This window comes from Bidens hawaiensis, unplaced genomic scaffold (assembly GCF_021521415.1).
Source record: "Bidens hawaiensis isolate Kalapana, Puna unplaced genomic scaffold, B.hawaiensis_p1.1 tig00054300_1, whole genome shotgun sequence".
Taxonomy (NCBI): domain Eukaryota; kingdom Viridiplantae; phylum Streptophyta; class Magnoliopsida; order Asterales; family Asteraceae; genus Bidens; species Bidens hawaiensis.
This window is the reverse complement of record NW_027499803.1, coordinates 34,314-54,985: the sequence shown is the minus strand read 5'-3', so window position 1 is coordinate 54,985 and position 20,672 is coordinate 34,314. Positions and strand designations below refer to the sequence as shown.

Here is a 20,672-nt window from a genome sequence, read left to right as displayed (position 1 = left end):
ACTTTCGAGCTTACTTTAGAATGTTAATCTTGAGAATGAAGTGGGAATCTCAAACAAAACTCCAAAGCTGTTAAGGATGGAAGATTACCTATCGTGGGCTGACAAGTTCGAGACATATGTTTAGGCAATAAACTATGGCACATGGATAACAATGGAAGAGGAGTATATAATTCCAAAGAACGAGAATGGAACCAACTATCAACTTTCACAAATCGATAAGAGGGATAAAGCTACTTTTCTGAGGGAGAAGAAAATTTTGAACCCTTTCCAACAAGAAATTATAGTTGAAATTTTCCAGTTACCACAACACAATGGATCGTGCTATTCAATCTGGAAAGCCTTGTTGAACAAAGAAAAAGGGAATCCCGAGATGAGGAAAATCAAAATGGATCTTTTGAAGAAAGAATTTGATATATTCACGATGGTAAAAGGTGAATCGTTCACACAACTCATTGAACGTTATTGCCATCTAGTGAATGAAATGAAGTGATTGGGAATCGAAAAAGTAGAGTATGAATATATGACAAGCTTGCTGATGCTTTACCAGAAGAGTGGGGAACATTCATTATGATCCAACGGTCAAACCCGATAGCTTATGCTCATTTGATTCTTGCAAGATTCATTGAAAAGCTGGAATCTCAGGAATTGGAAATCAGGAATAAATAGAAAATGAAGAGTTCAGCCATCTCACAAGATATTGGATTTTACTATAAAAGTTCACAATCTATAGTTGCTCCAAGTCCTAAAATCCAAACTTCTTACTATATAGAAGGTCCTGGGATTGCTTTTGTGGGAAATATTCCTCAGACTCCTTAATACAGCAGTAGATATTCTAGAACTATACCAAAAGATCAACAATCGATGGAGAATTGTGGCTTTCTTGGGTTTGGTGTTGGATTCTTATGAATGCTTAATCGCAGGTAGAATAGGAAACTTCTACATGACCATGGAGGATTAAATCAACCTGGAGGAAATGGAGACGCATGATATACGTTGGTGTATTGCTAGTGTTATTAGAAGGGCTCAAAGATTTAATGAAATCACCGAGAGAAACAGTCTTGATGGGTCTCTTCTAAACTCGGATTTGATAAATCTAAAGTTAGGTGTTTTAGATGCAAAGAAAAGGGACACCTCAAGAGGGAGTGTACAAACTGAGAAGTTGGAGATAACGGGGCTAATCCATTTGGTAGGGATTACAATAGGCAGGCTGTTTACCATAAGAGTTAAGCTGAATCAGTTAACAATGGCAAGAAACCAGTTGAGGCTTCATCTTCACAACCTAATGCTTGTCATGCATCACAAGAAGATGAAGGTTTCAATTGGAACAATCTCTTGTTTCAAGCGAATGTGGCTGAGTTGATGACAGCTGATAAGGTTGAAGTAGCTGCTGAGAAGGTGACAGTTGAAGAAGATGTGGATGCTAAGGTGATGGTTGCTGAAGTGGAGGAGAATGTTGATTATGTAGCTATTCAAGAGAGTGTTGAGGGGACAGAATTTCTGGACAAAATTACTACTAAGTTTGTAGAGAAGATAACTGTAGATGAGAAGACTGAGGATGCTGATGCTGAGAATCCAAACTTTATCAAAGCCTTTTGATCCTGTCACACTTTACCTTTGCCTTGAGCATCTCGGATTGAAGTTGTTCAATTTTTTTCGAGAGGTCCTCCAATTTTGCAGAGATAAAGGCACTATTGTTGACATGGTGTATGCCTTTGTGTGATGGGATTGACCGTCTAGTGTCGGCTTGCAATATTGGCTCATGTTTATCTCGTTGTTTAGTTCCGCCATCAAGGATTCCTCTTGGTTTTCCTCGGTTGTAGTATCTCCTTCCGATTCATCCTTAACTCCTTTGGTCGCTTTTTGTGCCCGAGTGCGTGTTCTTCGGTGAAAGTGGTGATCGAGTTCGGAAAGTGGCGAAACAAGTTCGGGTTTAGATGTATAGAACATACACTACTTTAGAAAGTAAAAGGTCTAATAGCACAACTAAAATTAAAATTAACTAAGCAACTTATAAAACTAGAAAGATAATAAACTAAAATAAAAGTAAAAATATTTTTGTTCTTTTATATTTTGATAAGTTTTTAAATATGTATAAACAATGGTTTCGTAAATACTTGGATTTTTTGAAAAATTCACCGTGTGTTCCCGTCAATGGCGCCAAAAACTTGATGTAGTGTGTGTATGGTATGAAAAGTTGTTAGTTTTTCAAAATGTTTTGCTCACATAAAGTCGAGTTTTAAATTTATAAAATGATTTTAATATTAACTAGACCACACATAACTAGCCAAGTGTACCTATCATATATTGCAGTATAGTACGGGTAAGAACCAAGTATCGATCTACGGGCACACTTGTTTGATTTTTACTACTAAATCGTTGTACTTATTTTAACCGGAAGTAAACATCATAGTAGTTTCGCTTTAACAAGTAAATTAAAAGAAATTTAAAAGCATATATTAAAGACAATAATTTTGGATTTTTATATTTTTTATAGCAATTATCAAGGATAAAAGGGTACTATCTTGGTTAAACTCCTTTTAACTTAGTTTAACAATTAGTTGGTAAACATGTGATATAAATTTGCTTTGGTAATTTAATGTGGGAATAACATCTTATTCCTAAGTCATATTATTCCATGATAATTAAAGAAAAAGATATGCATAACTTCATGATCTCCACTAAAGCATCATTTTGTTTAAGCAAGTTGGTTTATATTAGGTATTCATAAGATAACTCACTTTAAAGATGAAACAATCCCTTAAATTACTAAGTGAATTATCTTTGATATTTTAGCAAAAATAACCTTTGTTTTATACTTAAAAAACCAATTAAAATTACTTAATTTGTAAAGGATCAACCTTGAATTAACAAGTATTAACCCACACAACTATTGGATAATTATAGAACTTTGTAATAACCACCCAAGAGTAGTTTAAAATAGATTATGTTGAACACTCACTTGACAAGTAATCAACCAATTTTAATGGATTAATATCAACAATCCGTTTACACATCATTGTTAGCATTCCCATTTTAAAGATGATTAAATAAAACTAATACTCCGTTAGGTTCATGTTTATATGAGGATTTATGTTTTATCAACCAAGTCCTTACAAGAATGGCATTTCCCCGGCTTATCATCAAGCTTGGTACTTAGTATCTATTTTAAAGTTTATATTATCCAATCTATCACAAGAATGGAAGTTCCCTGGCTTATTATCAAGCTTGACACTTGGTGTATCTTTTAAGAGTGTTTTAACATTCCTCATCGTCAGATAATTACAACATAACCTTTACCTTTTCCATCACATGTTTAACTAATATTATTAAACTTTGTCAAGATTCATTACAAACCAAGATGATACCATGAAAGTTTAGCCAATACTAAGCATAATGTTATGCATCAAAGTAATAGATACAAAGATGATCAAATTAGAACAATCTAACCAATTTGGATGACTAATCTTTTATGCTAATAACATCTTTCAAGAGCTTAATCTCCTTGGTTTTCTTCTAAGTGGATGGATGGGATAATTCCCTTATTAATGGTGGTGAAAACAGGTGGGTGAAGTGTATTAAGTGTTCTTGGTGGTGTGTTGAAGTTGTAGATGAGTATTCAATTTATAGGCTGATCAGGTCTTTCCACACGGACCATGTTGACATGGGCGTGGTCATGTTGACTCTTTTGTTTGATAGCATTAAATGCTCGTTGTCTGAAAGTACAGCAGGAGAGAGAGCACGACCCGTGTTGATCCAGGAAGCTCCTATTTTGTCTTTTCTCTTGTACTATCAACAGGGGGCGTGCTGTTGTCAGCATGGCTCGTCCTCAGTTTTGTCTTTTCCTCTTGTACTTCCAACATGGGGTGTGTTGTTGTCAACATGGGTCATGTTGTGACTTCTGAATTTTATCTTTTCCTTGTATGCTTGTAGCATGTGGTGTGTTGAGTCGGTTTTCATAGTTTTCTCTGTTTTTCTTCGTATATCAACTCATTTTATTATTTAAGGCTATAATTACCTAGAAATAGAAATTCTAAACATTGGTGGTTATTTATTCTAATATTATTGCTAATATTATGTCCATTTGGAGATATTTTAGTGCTGAAAAGATGTATAAATTTATACACATCAGCATGATCTATAAAATATAAATTATTTTACAGACAATGCAGCAACACAAGTCCAATAAAGCGGTTAACGAAACTGCAATTGAGCATTGACTTGGTTGTTGACTTTCTAGTCAGAAATACAAAGAAAGTTAACTGGTCCCAAAAAAAAAATTGAAGTTAACGAATAAGACCACGAGGCCATAACAAAGTGGCACATATCATAAGACAATGAGAAGAAGGGGTAAACGTCTGATATGTTTAACATATCATATAAAAACTCATGTAGTATAATTAAGCAACTGATATTGAAGCGGCACATGTCAAAACACCACATAATAGTATTATTCCAAAAAGCATAACACAAAAGCATAAACCAATGATGTTATATGAAACAACTAAAGTAAAATAAGGCACGATAATAAATGATAAAAGAACATATATTAATTTGTTGGAAGCTTATCTCATTTATACCTGTCTTGATTTTTAGACCCGCATATTTGGCGTGTCCTTGGTTTCTGTGGTCGTTTGGTTGTTATATGTTCACGAATAGACTTGAAATGTTCTTTAGATCCACAACCTTTACTCTAATGCCGACTGGAATACGAACAATGTCTTCAGAAGTCTAGTTAATTCCCAGTAAATTGGTAATTCGGTCGTTGTTGGGCTCAATTTAGGGTTCCGATGCAGACTCATCTGCCTAAACCATATATCCTTGAAAAAATTTATTAAACATAGATAGCTCATCCATTTTTCCTATCAAATGTTGAACAACACATTCAACACCCAACATGATGTCACGAACAACACCTTGAGCACCCTGAACATTATTTAGTTTTTCTTTCTTAGTGGGTAATCGTAAGGATGATTTTGGAACAACTTCCCTTGTTCAGTTCCTCAATACATAGTGTTTTAGGAAGACTTTAACTTCGCATAAGTTAAGCACGTAAAATATATGTCTGCATAATAATCGATATTACTCAAACCTATGGAAACTATACGTGACAACTATGTCAACCTCTCTAAAATATACCTACAAAAATTAAGAAAATAGCATTATGATAACAACACTCAATTAATTTCGTTGATGTGAATATGGTTTTTAAGAAAATATATAAACATGTTAAGATGACATGTAGCTCAAACAAAACATTGCCGTCAACATCTTTGTCCTTTATGGAAAACTTTGTAAAATGCCAACTGGAGAGACGGCCATAGACCCGCCTCTATAAATAGAACAATGAATTTCTTTTTGTACATCATTTAAAATGTTTATTTTGTATATCTTGTTCTCTTTTCTCTCGATTTCAAGATCGCTGATAAAATCTGGATTCGTGTCTCGAGTGTCATGGTCATTCTTTTGGTGTTTATATCTTTGATATTCCATTGCAGTTTTAAAATGAATTAGAACTCAACAAGCGTCAGGCTATTGTTAGACACTTGACCAAAAAAATGGTTCTCACTCTCGGACCATGATGTTATTCGCAAGAGGACCGGCTTAGGTTCCTACCAGTAATAAGCGGGAATAAAATCACTCCTCATAGAGTACATATCAGTCAACCATTTGCGTCCTGCTAAATTAAAAATCCGTCCATACGATATGTCACAAATCCTTCTTTTGAAGGTTACCAAAGTCCTCCCAACTTGATTAAAAAAAACGTTAGTTGGTTCTGTAAAACATATATAGTACAAAGTGCTTATGATTACATTTTCTACAAGTTTTCGCAGAATGTGCCACATGCACAGCCAGTGTCTCGAATTAGTAAAGATCTGCTGGATGGCATTTTTCATAACCGCGTCTTGGTCGATGACAACAACAAAAGGCTCCCTGCCCATCGATTTCTTAAAAACTTGTAACAACCACTTATAGGACTCAGTAGTCTCGGATGCTAGCAATGCTGCACCAAAAGTTATATTGCAATGGTGGTTGTCAATGCCAATAAATGGGAAAAAAACACCATATCATACCTATAAAAAGAGTAAGTGAATATCAGCACAAGCTAAAAAATGATAATAATGATAACCGGAAAAAAAGTATGGAAAACATACTTACTTGAACGAAACGTTGAGTCAAAAGACACTACACTCCCAAACATAATATAATTACGTTTCATTTCTTCGTTGGCCCAAAATAAACTAGCAAGCTTACCCCTATCACTAGTAGTGTATTAACATGTAAAATCAAGTAGATATTCCTTTTTATCTATTAATCTCTGAACAACCATTTGAACATCGTCTTTACCGATGTATAATATTCCTTTTGAAGTTCTTACAATCATTAGCAGTAGCACCAACCTCTTCAAATCCACCGTAATGTGTTCTCATGAAATTAAAGGCCTTTACAGGTCCTATATTCATTTTTGACAAACTCATAATTATTTCCTGTTTTACATATGTAAGTTGTTTGGCAGCACGCATAGTGGATGGTTATGTTCTTCAAAAAAGGCATAAAGTTTGCATGTGTTGTTATCCGAAAGGGAAAGCTTCAAATGTGCGTGACATCCTGTTCGAATAGAGGGCTAGTTACGACGTTTCTTGGTAAGATCTAAAGCCTGAGAATCATTTGAGTATCAACTTTAGTAAAAGTTTTATAACCTTCTTTTGAACAAACAAAATATTTTAAGGTTATCAAACATGCTTGGTTACTTGTGTATTCCTTCTAACCGTGAATCCACCCAGCTTGGCATAGTTAACGTAGAATGCAAGACCTTGATCAAGGGTTTGAAAAATCATATCCGTTTGTGGCCTTTCAGAAAGTGGAACATCTGGAGTATAATACTTCATACTAGACCTAGGTGATGTTCGAACTATACCAACACCATAGATCTCGTTAGCATCTTGCTTAACAAACGAATATGTAAAAGAACATTATGTAACATATCAAAACAAAATAAAACATTAAAATATTTGGTCGTGTATAAAACATCAAACTAAATTAATATAAAACAACAAAAGAACAAGCATAGATTTATTAAAACTATATTAGTAATCTTACATGTTTGTATCTACACACCTAATATGATACGCTACATTTAGGAGTAATCTGTAAACAACACATATTGGGTAAAGAAACCTAAATGATTTAAGCTTGGTAATTATGTTTAGCATAATAACACGGACAATATGCCAAACGACATATGCGTAGGGTTGGAGTGTTAAAGTGTTTACATTATGTTTTGGATTAATCTGTAAAAAACAACACAAGATTGCTATACAACTTAACCTGAATGTTCAGGGGTTTTTAGTGATTATGTTTAGCATAACCATCTCCAAAACAACATATTTGTAGGTTGGTGCGATAAAATGTGTATAACTATGTTAGTTGTAACAAAAATCAGAAACCCTAAAGTAATGAAATCAAAATGTGTATCAATAGACAACACCATAACCTTAATGTAGACAACTGTGTGTAGGTTTTGTTTCTTGTAATAAAATTCAGAAACCCTAAACTAACGAAATCAAAATGCTTATCGATAAAGAAGAGTTTGATATTTGTGCACTACAACCTTTATGAGTAGAAAACAATAGAACAATAAAAGATTGATAAACAGAGATACGTGCATGGTATTGTAGAAGTGTGATAGAAAAAAATACACTGATTATCCATGGCCTCATTGATAGGATATGAGATCGTGGAAAATTGTAACGGATCTGATGCATGATTACAGGAATTGAAGAGATCAGATTTTACAATATTGCCCTTTGTAATTTCATTATTATTTTTCATTTGCTCTATTCTAGTAATTGGTTATTACATTTCACACCAAAATAACACTTACTATTTGATCTTTCCATGACATGCATGTATCCTCGTATGTTTCTTTTAATAGTACTGCAGTAGTAAGATATAATAAAAGAAGTAAAAAGTAATTTAAAGAAACTGTGATGACACCGTAACACAAACACCCGCACATGCATACCATTAGTTGTTCAATGCGTGGTGCATCATGAGCCGACAGGAGGAGTCGGAAGCTGCATTCTGGTGGCTGGTTAACTAAAGCTACCACTTTGATTCCATTCAATTCAAATCTATTGCTATATTCGAAACCATCATCAACGTATTTCAATTTCTTATTTCTACTACTACTACTAATTACGTCTACAACAAATATATTGAATGCTTCATAATAAATAGTTCATGTTATCTTGTGTATGTTTTCAAATTAGAATAATTAGTATACATTTTATTATGTTTACCACCAGTTTACCTCATTTCAACTCGATTAGATATATTTACAACATTTCACTTGTGTTTGGGTTCATTAAATGAAACTGCCACTAGAATATATTATTATTATTGTTGTTGTTTCGGTTGAAAAATACTGCCTACCTAATAAATGCAATGTTTTTTTGGTCTTCTAAAATCTTTTAGAAAAAGTTACATGATTTGGGGATATTCAGAATATATATATATTTTACTCATTTTGACATATGAATAATAATAATAGTAATAATAATATTCCTATTATATTTTATTGGGATTCTTATCAGTAACCATGTGATGCCCTGCCCCATGCCTGGAAGGTAGCATCACTAGATTATAAAGACAAAACAACCTTAATTTAATGATAGTTATAATTTAATTACATATTTTCAATTAAAAAAGGGTATTAAAATAAAAGGTTATGCTTAGAAGGTTGTCTAAGTTGCATAAAACCAATTGGAATAGAACAGAGTGAACCAGCAGATCAGGCTGGCTATTTTGCTTTATTTGTTGTTTGTTATCTGTTGTTATTATGATGATGATGATTATTATTATTATTATTTTGATTGGGCAGTTGTAACCACTTCTGTACATTCTTATGTTCCATGATACACCTATTGCAAAGTGCAGAATCATGCTTTTTTGGCAAGCATGCATATCACCATTTCAAAGTACACACCGAACCTGTTTTGTAAAGAGTTCATGTGAGACGTTTATGCAAGCAGCTTTGTTTAACGTGTCTGTTTAAAATTAGATTAAACAAAAAAGTGTATATTAACCTGGAATCCTGCTAGGATCCGTTTATTCCGTATATTACAACCTGCAAACAACCGGTCACCTATTTAACTTATTTAGATAATTTATACAACAGAATCTCCCACATAAGAAAAGGTTACTTGCATATTTTGTGGATATTCCAAAAAATAAAAAAAATGAACTCTTTTGGGAATTGGACATATGCATATGGTTATTATATTGGGAATCTCCATGAATACCACGTATGTATAAACTTTGGATTATAAAACAAAACTACCTAAATTTAAGGGTGGTTATCATTTAATAGAAAAAATGTATTGAAGTATAGTTTTGCTTAGAAGGTCGTCCATGTTGCAGAAACCAATGGGAATTGAGTGTTAACCACATGTATGCCGGGATTTATTTGCCTTATTTGTAAATTAAAATCAAATCACAACTAATTGTATTTGTATTATTAGGATTTCCAGGCACATTAGCTAAGGGTTTGTTGGATACTGACAATGATTTACATGTAATATATAAAACAAAGTCAACTATCTTTTATTCAATGCCATTTAGTATGAATATTTGTAGTCTGTTATTTCTTCACCTCCAAGACCATTGACAATATACTTAGTCTCTCTCTCTCTCTCTCTCACACACACGGAGTTTTGATATATTTGTTTTAACTAATAAATGAATGATGTCTTTTTGTCAAAAACACCTTTTTTAAGCAATGAATGCGTAATGCATGATGCATTGCATTATCATCATTTGAAGGAACAACTGCCCTTATATACACATATCTGTTTGTTTATAGGTATATCCACTCATAATATATATGTCTATATAATTTGACTCTCTCTCTATATATATTGATCTCACTGAAAGTAGAGATTTAGTATGGCCCAGTTAGTTGGTTCAGAAGAACTAGAGTCACTGAGACTCGAGTTATCCGAACTTGGTAGAAGTTTAAGATCATCTTTTCGGCGTGCAAATTCAGAAATAAGTTCTGTGAACAACAATGATAATGATGAGACCGAGGAGAATCTGCTACAATGGGCTGCAATCGATAGACTGGCAACATTTGAACGGTTGAGATCATCTTTGTTTAATGAAGAAGATGGAAAGAAGGTTGTTGATGTCACAAAACTCCTTCCTCCTGAAAGGCACATGTTTATTGAAAAGCTCATCAAACACATTGAGCACGACAACCTTCGATTGTTGCAGAAACTTAGAAAACGAACTGACAAGTAAGATGTTTCAATTTCATTAGTATACAGATTTCTGTTAAATTACAGTTAAATCTGTTATGTTAGGGTTGGTGTTCATTTGCCCTCTGTGGAAGTGAGATATAAGAATCTTCGTGTAGAAGCCGAGTGTGAAGTAGTTCATGGAAAGCCCCTCCCGACGCTTTGGAATTCTTTGCAAAGTTTGCTTTCTGTAAGTATATAACTATGACTCATGTCACTTTACTTTGCAAGCTTAAACTGATAATAATTAACAAACTTTAAACTGTTGTTGGTTCAAAGTTAATTTCCTGTTCATCGAGTTACTAACTACAATTGACGCAATACTTATATGTTTTATTTTTTCTGTGATTGAAGTGTTTTTAGTTAATAAGAACGCACGTCTTGTGGTGACGTTATGTAAATTGTTAAATCATACAAGATATATACAAGTTTCTTTATTCTTAATGGATTGTTTAAGTTAGTTATACTCTTTCTGAGATTACAGATAATATGTGGGAGTGGGTCCCGCAAATAAACTTTGAGTGAGACCCAAAGTTTTAACAAATGTAAAGCAGTGATTGACTTTTCCATGATGTATTTTGTACGATTTTATATTTTCACATGATCTTAACACGAGACCTACATTCTTATTCTTTAAAAGAGTTTAAATCATGGGATAAAATGAAAGTTACAAATATTTTTAACATAAGTTTTAATTATGTATAAATCTGTAAAGTGTTGTTGGCTTGATTGAAGCATGTTACAGTTTTATGATTTTGCTTCAAATGGGACGTTACCAAGGTGGTTGTTTCAATACAATTAAAATGGTGTGTTATATCATTAAACTAATTAAAATGTAACTATGTAAGGGTATTGATTTATTATCTAAATTCGAAACGAATGCTTTCTTTTTCTGTCACAGGACATTGTGATGATACCTGGTTTGAAGTCCAAACGGGCGAAGATAACCATTTTAAAAGATATCAGTGGCGTTATTAAGCCAGGAAGGTAGGAATACAATTCAAATAATAATGATAATAATAATATCTGCTTGTTCAACAGTTAATATTTACTTTTTAATTTTGTTGCAGGATGACTTTGCTTCTTGGTCCTCCAGGGTGTGGGAAAACAACATTGTTGAAAGCACTTTCAGGGAATCTAGACAAATCTCTTAAGGTTTTAAACTTGCATTTGCTTGATTGTATAAACATCAATGAGTAGTTGAAGTAATGTTTTTTGATTCACTAATGCAGATTAGTGGTCAAATTTCGTACAATGGATACAAATTAGAAGAATTTGTTCCTCAAAGAACTGCTGCTTACATAAGCCAAAATGATTTGCATATTCCTGAAATGACTGTTAGAGAAACACTTGATTTCTCATCCTGTTGTCAGGGTACGGGAAACCGTGCAGGTACGTATGACTGATTGCTTGCTTACTTCACTTCATTCATATACAACAAACGCTACATGGCTTACGAATTAAGTTAAAGTTGTTTTGTTTTCGTATAGATATTATGATGGAGGTTAGCAGAAGGGAGAAAGAAGCAGGGATCATTCCAGATCCTGATATAGACACTTTTATGAAGGTAACATGTTGGTATTTATTGTTTGTGTAATCTACCAGCTATCCTTTCATTTAATCAGTTTGCTACAAAAGACTAAATTATTGCAGAAACATAAAGAACAAGCATAAAAATCATTTAATTTTTTCAGTCAGTGGTCGTACCTTTTAATACTTTTACTTTTTGCATGCAAATGTCGATGTTATGTATGTAAAAAACCATTAAACTAATTTGTTAGTATGTTATTTTTTCTTTTTCAGTTTTTAACGTTTACCTGCACGTGTGTATGTTATGTGTAGGAAATATAACCTACACATGATTTGCTCATGTGTAGGTTCTATATATGACTAAATTTTGTGTATCTTATTTTTGGAATATTAGGAGAGGTGAATAAACATGGCATCTCAACCATTTTTTGTATATTTTAAATTTCTATAAGATCGAAAAAATGAATGATTTATTTTGATTCTTCCGTTTTTGCAAAAAACTATATATTGCCTAAAGCCCTCCCCTGTATATGCCTACACACACATACATATATTTATAATCATGTTTAAATTCCATAGGCAATTTCAGTTGAAGGACAGAAGACAACTCTTCAGACAAACTACATACTCAAGGTAAGTCTTTTAGCTGATATGAGCCTATTATGTAGTGTTAACTATTTCATATATGGGTATGCACAATATGCTGATTGTCCCGCAAATACCATGCATTCTAGATTCTTGGACTTGACATTTGTGCTGATACAATGTTTGGAGATGCCATGAGGAGAGGAATCTCTGGTGGTCAAAAGAAAAGATTGACTACGGGGGAGATGATTGTGGGTCCCACAAAAGCTTTGTACATGGACGAAATATCAAACGGACTAGACAGTTCCACCACATATCAGATACTTACTTGTCTGCAGCAGCTGGCTCATATAACAGATGCTTCTGTACTCATTTCACTTCTTCAGCCATCACCAGAAGCCTTCGATCTCTTTGATGACATCATGTTAATGGCGGAAGGTATGATCGTGTATCATGGGCCCCGTGGTAACGTTCTAGAGTATTTTGAGGGTCTTGGTTTTAAGTGCCCAGAGAGAAAAGGCGTAGCTGACTTCCTCCAAGAGGTTGTTTCAAGAAAAGATCAAGCAACGTACTGGTGCCGGGCCGAAGAATCATATAGTTATGTCTCGGTTGACACGTTATCCATGAGGTTTAAGGAATCTTATTTCGGTAAAGGAATTGATGATGATATTTCCAAACCATTCACGAGATTGCCAGCTCACGAGAATGCCATTTCGTTCCATATGTATTCTCTGCCTAAGTGGGCTCTGTTTAAAGCTTGCATGTCTAGAGAGATTCTTCTCATGAAAAGAAATTCGTTTGTTTACATCTTTAAGACAGTCCAGGTACTTACCAATTAATGCTTTTACCATCGTTGACCGTTCGGTTGACCCTAAATGCCCCTAGTTGACCAATGTTGCCTTTAAGTGACCCTAGTCGTTATTTGGCATATGAAACTTGTTATTTGTTACTTGTGTGCAGCTTATCATAATTGCAGTAATCACAATGACTGTCTTTTTGAGAACTAGATTAAAGCCCGATATCATTAACGCGAATTATTATCTCGGGTCACTCTTTTACGCCCTTGTAATCCTTCTAGTCGACGGGTTCCCAGAATCAGCTATGACAGTTTCAAGACTTCCAATATTCTACAAACAGAGGGATATGTACTTCTACCCTGCATGGGCCTACGCGATTCCCGCATCAATTCTCAAGATTCCATTGTCATTATTAGAATCCACCATTTGGACATGTCTTACTTATTATGTTATCGGATACAGCCCTGAACCCGGAAGATTCTTCCGTCAGCTGTTGATACTTTTTGGGGCCCACTTCACTTCTGTTTCCATGTTTCGGTTCCTTGCATCTGTGTTTCAAACTGTTGTTGCCTCTACAACTGCAGGCAGTATATCAATATTGTTTCTGCTAACGTTCGGTGGCTTCATTATACCGCACAGTAGGTTTTTCCATATATTGTTTTTGTGTCTTTTTACATGTAAAGATAACTAAAGAGATGTGAACTTGTTGCAGCTTCAATGCCAGCTTGGTTAAAATGGGGATTTTGGTTTTGTCCCCTGTCGTATGGAGAAATCGGGCTCGCGGTTAACGAATTTCTTTCTCCCAGATGGAACAAGGTGAATCACTAGAATCCTTGTATATTATTATCTTGCATAAAGTAATAATAAGATACTGATTATATTTTTCAAACAGATGGCATCTACAAACACAACCATGGGGCTGCAAACACTTGAAAGCCGGGGTCTAGACTTTGAGGGGTATTATTACTGGATTTCACTTGGTGCATTGTATGGTTTTGCATTGCTATTCAACATAGGATTCATTTTGGCTTTAAGCTTCTTTAAGGGTAACTTTCTTTTTAATAGTGTCGATTTTGAACGTGAGTGTCATGTTATTTTTAGTTAATAGTTAATGAGGTTGTTTATATCTTCAGCTCCTGGTACACGTGCAATTATTTCTAAGGAAAAGGTATCTCAAGTACATGGAGGTGAAGGATCTAAACACCAAACTCAAAACAATGAATTAACTAAAAGTTCCAATACCAATGGCTTGGAGCCTTATGAAGGTTGGTATCTTTTAATTATCCATCACTATGCATATCAATAGTTATTTATCCATGTTTATAACTAGGGTTGCAAATAAGTCGAGCCAAGCCAGAACTTTCAAGCTCGAGTTCGGCTCATTTATTATTTGTTAAATAATATGTATATGCATTCATAATTATTTTTATATGCATTTATAATTGTAAACATTATAATTATGCTGGATAGCATGCATCTTATATCACTTATTTCATACCATACCAATAGCCTAGCTAGTGGGATATTACCCGGTATGGTCGTTGTATAATCATAAATTTTTATATAACATAGTATATACTATTTAGTTATTTTTATCGCCATTCAAACTTCTATACAAAATTAGTTATTTTCTTTCATAATTTTACATATAATAATAGTTATAATTTATAAATATATGTTATATAAACATTATATAAATATATGATATAAGTAGTAGGCTCATTAGCCTACTTGAGCTTGACAAGTGAAGCTCGGGCTTAGACTCGACTCGTTTATTATTTATTAATTAATTCATATACGTTCATAATTGTTTTTATATATATTTATAATTATAAATTATAAATATAACGTAATATATACTAGTTTGTTGTTTTTATCAAAATTTTATATATAATAATAATTATTACTTAAATATATAGTGAACAAAATCACACAAACATATATTAAATAAACCTATATATAATAATAGACTTGTTTAGGTTCGCTAGCTTACTCAAGCTTGTTTAAACAAGCTTATTTTCTGGCTCGAGCTCGTTTTAGCTTGGCTTGATTTGAGCTTTTATCGAGCCGGTCTCAAGCAGCTTATGAGCGGCTTGGCTCATTTACACTCTTATTTATAGCATACTATTGATGGTTATATCTGATTTCGAGTCTTTTGTTCATCGGTAATATTTATCCATCAACTTATCTTACAGGAAAAATGGTGTTACCATTTGAACCACTAACGATCACCTTTCAAGATCTGCAGTACTACGTCGAACCCTCACCGGTAATTACTCAAACTTACTTAAACCTTAAACACTAAACTCCCACTATTTAAATCGTAAACATTAAACATCAGGAAATGAGAGAGCATGGGTTCACTGGTAAAAGACTCCAACTACTACGTGACATCACGGGTGCTTTTAGACCCGGTGTTCTTACAGCGTTAATGGGTGTAAGTGGTGCTGGAAAAACAACACTTCTTGATGTCCTCGTTGGCAGAAAAACCAGTGGCATTGTTGAAGGAGAAATTAAGATTGGTGGTTATCCAAAAGTTCAAGATACGTTTGCACGGATATCAGGATACTGTGAACAAACCGATGTACATTCGCCCCAGATTACAGTTGAAGAATCAGTTACATTTTCCGCTTGGCTCCGTCTTCATCCGGACATTGACCCAAAAACCAAATATGTATGAAAATGCTTTACAAATTACTTTTGGTAATTTGGCTTTTGACTTTGACTTAAAGTTTTCTTTTCACGTGTGCAGAAATTTATAGAGGAAATACTGGAAACAGTTGAGCTTTATGCGATAAAAGATTCCTTGGTTGGGATTCCTGGGGTTAGTGGTTTATCAACTGAGCAGCGTAAGCGGTTAACAATTGCGGTTGAGGTTGTTGCTAATCCATCCATAATATTCATGGATGAACCAACAACCGGGCTGGATGCCAGGTCAGCAGCCATTGTCATGCGGGCTGTGAAGAATATTGTTGATACTGGGAGAACTATTGTGTGCACCATTCATCAACCGAGCATTGACATTTTTGAAGCCTTTGATGAGGTAAATTGAGATATTTAATAATTTTATTTTTTCAAAGGTAATGTATATTTCATCATCCATGTTCTTGCAGTTAATCTTGTTGAAAAATGGTGGACGCATGATTTACTGCGGGCCGCTCGGGCATAATTCAAGTAGGGTTATTGAATACTTTGAGGTTAGTTGACTTCAATACAGATGCACATACTAGATATTTAATTTATCATAGTTAGTAGTATATTTGATTTGTATGACATGTTTTTGAAACAGCACATTAAAGGGGCGCCAAAGATTAGAGACAACTATAATCCTGCAACATGGATGTTAGAGGTTACTTCAACGTCGATGGAAGCCGAACTTGGAGTTGACTTTGGTGAAATATATACTAGTTCATCTTTGTATGAGTAAGTTACAGCTTACACCTTCAACTCTTAACTTACATTTGTGTAAGCATGTAAACGAACTGAACAAACATGAATGGAGCAAGCTCGCGCTTATCCGTTCAACTTTAACCGAGTAATTGATCGAGCACGAACAAGAAAACGAGCGGGGTTTTCTTGTTCATGTTTGTTCGTTTAGAAAATGAATATGTTCGCGTTCGTTTACGTTCATTCGTTAACAATATAAACGAAAGGTTAATGAGCAAACATAACTAAGCTCAAACCGATTAAAAGTAATGTAAAGAACAATGTGTTGGGCCCAAAAGTTTATTAAAACTAGACTAAGTTGTAATGAGCCAAAAAGTTTTAAATGAATATTGCGACGAACGAACTTAAACAGACATGAACTAGCGAACAGAATGAATTTGAATGAACAAACATAAACGAAACATGTGTTCATGTTCGTTCATTTATCAAATAAACAATCATAATCAAAGTTTCTGCCTAACGGTTCACAGTCCGTTCATTGCATGTTCAATCGTTTACAAGCCTGCATTTGTCTGCTTTGAGCATTTAGTTTTAGTCTAACTACGTATTTTCTTTCTTATACAATAGGAGCAATAAAGAACTAGTAAACACATTAAGTAAACCACCTCCGGGTTCAAAAGACTTGTATTTCCCAACCCGTTTCCCACAAAACGGGTGGGGCCAGTTCAAGGCTTGTTTATGGAAACAACATTTATCTTATTGGAGAAGCCCCTCATACAACTTGATGCGGTCCATGCATATGCTCTTCGCCTCGCTTATTTTCGGCTTACTCTTCTGGGACCAAGGGAGGAACATGTAAGTTAAAACTACTCATGTATTTCATGCTTACCTTGCATTCTTTTTGCTAGATTTAATATCCGAATTGAATATTGTGTTTACAATGGATGGGGGGAACCCTCAATATATAGAAAACCAAAAGCTAACCTGTAATGGGTCTCAAGTCGATGGGCAGTAGACAAATAACAATAATGATTATTGACTAATAATAATAATTGTTAGGGTTTAGTTTTCCTTTAGCCCACGAGCCCGTTACAGGTTTGTTTAGGACTTCTGATTTCCTATATTCTTAGTATAGGTGGCAATCTTGACCCATTCTTCAAACAGTTGGTTGATTTTGGCAAAAATATAGTATATGGGTTAATTTGGGCCACCTAGTTTAGTCAATTTGGGTCACCTCAAATTAGTCTAACGGGTCAAAAAGGAACCAGTTAACTTAAAAACGGTCCATGACCATGTTTTGACTCAAACTCATTTTGACCTGTGACACAAACCCCACCCATTTTACTAGGCTAAATATTCAGGGTTCCCATCCATTGTAAACATGGTATTCGGTTAATATAATTCTTCTCTTTTATATGTTTAGTTAACGCTCCTATTTTCTTCATACTAACCCCGAAATCATCTGATATGCATGCGCGTGACAGACACAACCAGCAGAGTTTGTTTAATGTTCTTGGTTCAATGTTCACTGCGGTAATCTTTTGTGGCATTAACAACTCGTCTTCTGCTATACCATACGTTTCCATGGAACGAACCGTTCTGTATCGAGAAAGGTTTTCTGGGATGTACGCATCGTGGGCTTATGCTATTGCGCAGGTCCGTGTTAAACTATTAATAAAAGAAGTTATCATTTATATGATTTTGTTATGTACTTAGGTATAAAATAATGTTTCGATTATATGTTGTAGGTGACAATTGAGTTCCCGTATCTGTTTGCACAGTCACTTGCATTTGTGTGCATCACGTATCCGATGATAGGATATTATCGGTCGGTGTACAAGGTTTTCTGTTACTTTTATACATTTCTGTGTACATTAATGTACTTTACTTATTTGGGAATGCTGCTTGTTGCGGTTACACCAAGTTTTCCGGTTGCTGCTATTTTGCAGTCTGCGTTTTACACGATATTTAATCTTTTTGCTGGATTTTTAATGCCTAAACCGGTAAGTTCATGTTAACTCTTAACTTGTTAATATGTTATGAAATTGAAGGTTTTATTTTCATTTTTTTTTGTAGAAAATTCCCAATTGGTGGATATGGTTGTACTATATAACTCCTACTTCATGGTCACTTAATGCAATGCTTACTTCTCAATATGGAGATGTGAAGACTGAGATTTTAGTTTTTGGGGAAAACAAATCTGTGGAAGCTTTTATAAAAGATTATTTTGGGTATCATCATGAGTTATTACCACTCACCTTTGTAATTCTAGCATTGTTTCCTATTATTCTTGCTTCTCTGTTTGCATTGTGTATAGCAAAATTCAACTTTCAGAGAAGGTAAATTTTGCAGTCAACTTTTTTATAACCTTAAGTTCAGCCACAAGTCAAGTATGTGTATCTATATGTTGTAACAAAGTGAATAACATAACAGTATTGTCTCTAGACACATGAATTTTCAAGTATTGCTACTTAAAAGTCTAACTTGTTTGTGTCTAATTGGTTGACAAATGTTAGAAATGTTAAAGTTTAAATATAAGTAATAATGTAGTTTGGATTGCCAGACTATGTTGGACCTAATTTCCATTTCAATAGGCTTGTCACGTGTAGGTAACCGAGTTGGACATATTAGGTATGTGGGGTTTGTTAATATGTAATGGGTTTATGGGGTTGCAATTAGGGTTTTATTATATTTAGTAATGTCTTGGCTAACAAGTTAGGTTAGTCCATATAAACCGAGTTATGGTTAGACATTAGATAAACACACGAGATGTAACCGAGTTAGTGTTCATCTAGAGAAACACGAGTTATGTGTAATAGGGGTTTTTGAGTTATATTTCCTCTATATAATATTGAGAGTTATTCAACATTAATTATTGTGTGTTTACGTTTTGATGAGTTATATCAATTCGTCCTTGAGACTAGACGTTAGGGGATTTACATCTCGTTTACCTTTGTGCCACAAATGATTTACGAAGATTTGCGACATACATAAGATTGAACTACAGTACAAAAGGCTGTCTATCATATTAAATACCAAGAACATACATATTGGTGTTCGGAAAAGTTCATATCAACATCAAATATTCAAATGCCATATCTAAACTTTTATTCGCATAAACTCCATTACTGTGAGTTCGGGTAAAACATTAGATTGTAAATAGAGTGAGGTTCTTGTGCATCGAACTCGATCTAAATGAAAAGAAAATTGACGTTAATACCTAATAAAAATGTCAGCAAAATAATCAGTTGCTGGACATGTAACAATCATACAAGAGCGCTAAGGACTTTCTCTAATAATTTATAAATTAGTTCCTCATAATCACTAGACCGGGAACGTTATCATCAAGAAAAAATAAGTGAAAAGTTGATATAGTTTGATAACTTTAAGAAAAATTGGCCCTAATATAGTTAATTAAAAAAATAACCGAAAAATGTTATCTAGCATGATGACTTTAAGTAAAATTGGCTTATCTAGCTACACTAGTATACGCAACTAATCAATCTAAAAATGAAAGAAAGATAAAAAGGATCTTAATCAAGAAAACGAGATACATCAATGCTAAGAATAGTTCGTGTTGTGGGCCTATTGATTTGATAACATGACGACTCTCTTCTCCTGGTTGATTTGACAACACAATTAGATGTTTAATCATAATTAAAACCCTCTAATTCAAACAAAATTGAGCAACTAAACAAACTTTGTATTGTTCAAGTTTTCCAACACTATTTATCATGCATTGACCAATCCATTCATACACAACAATGTGTTTATACGAGAGGGTCATGTCATTGTCATTAATGTAAATATGTGATGAATACTAAATGTCATCATATTGATAAGTACAAAATATCATGAAGAGATCACTCTTAGGCTGAGGGTAATGGTGGGTGAACCAAGGCGCTTGATTTAGGTGGCAGCGGGGCTTGATCACGCACACCACTACCACCCTCTAGTGATCGGGGGTGCGAACGGACCAGGCGAGCGGACCACGGGGCAAAAATTAGCCGTTGGACATGGGTTTGATCAAAAAAGAGCCGTTGGGCCAAGTTTTAAAAAAAATAATAATGTAATTTTT

At 34.2% G+C, this 20,672-nt stretch overlaps 1 protein-coding gene across 1 annotated transcript; it reads left to right on the top strand.

The window, feature by feature from the left end:
• Positions 1-9,912: 9,912 nt before the first annotated feature.
• On the top strand, positions 9,913-18,999 carry LOC143600565 (pleiotropic drug resistance protein 3-like). Its single transcript, XM_077078217.1, has 21 exons — positions 9,913-10,295; positions 10,362-10,485; positions 11,197-11,282; positions 11,366-11,450; positions 11,528-11,687; positions 11,786-11,862; positions 12,405-12,458; positions 12,560-13,234; positions 13,371-13,845; positions 13,920-14,023; positions 14,100-14,253; positions 14,341-14,472; positions 15,403-15,476; positions 15,549-15,881; positions 15,960-16,250; positions 16,321-16,404; positions 16,497-16,630; positions 17,222-17,449; positions 18,079-18,250; positions 18,343-18,597; positions 18,671-18,999. The coding sequence occupies exons 1-21, from the start codon at positions 9,946-9,948 to the stop codon at positions 18,935-18,937; spliced, it is 4,314 nt and encodes a 1,437-aa protein (XP_076934332.1). The 5' UTR covers positions 9,913-9,945; the 3' UTR covers positions 18,938-18,999.
• The last annotated feature ends 1,673 nt before the right edge of the window (positions 19,000-20,672 follow it).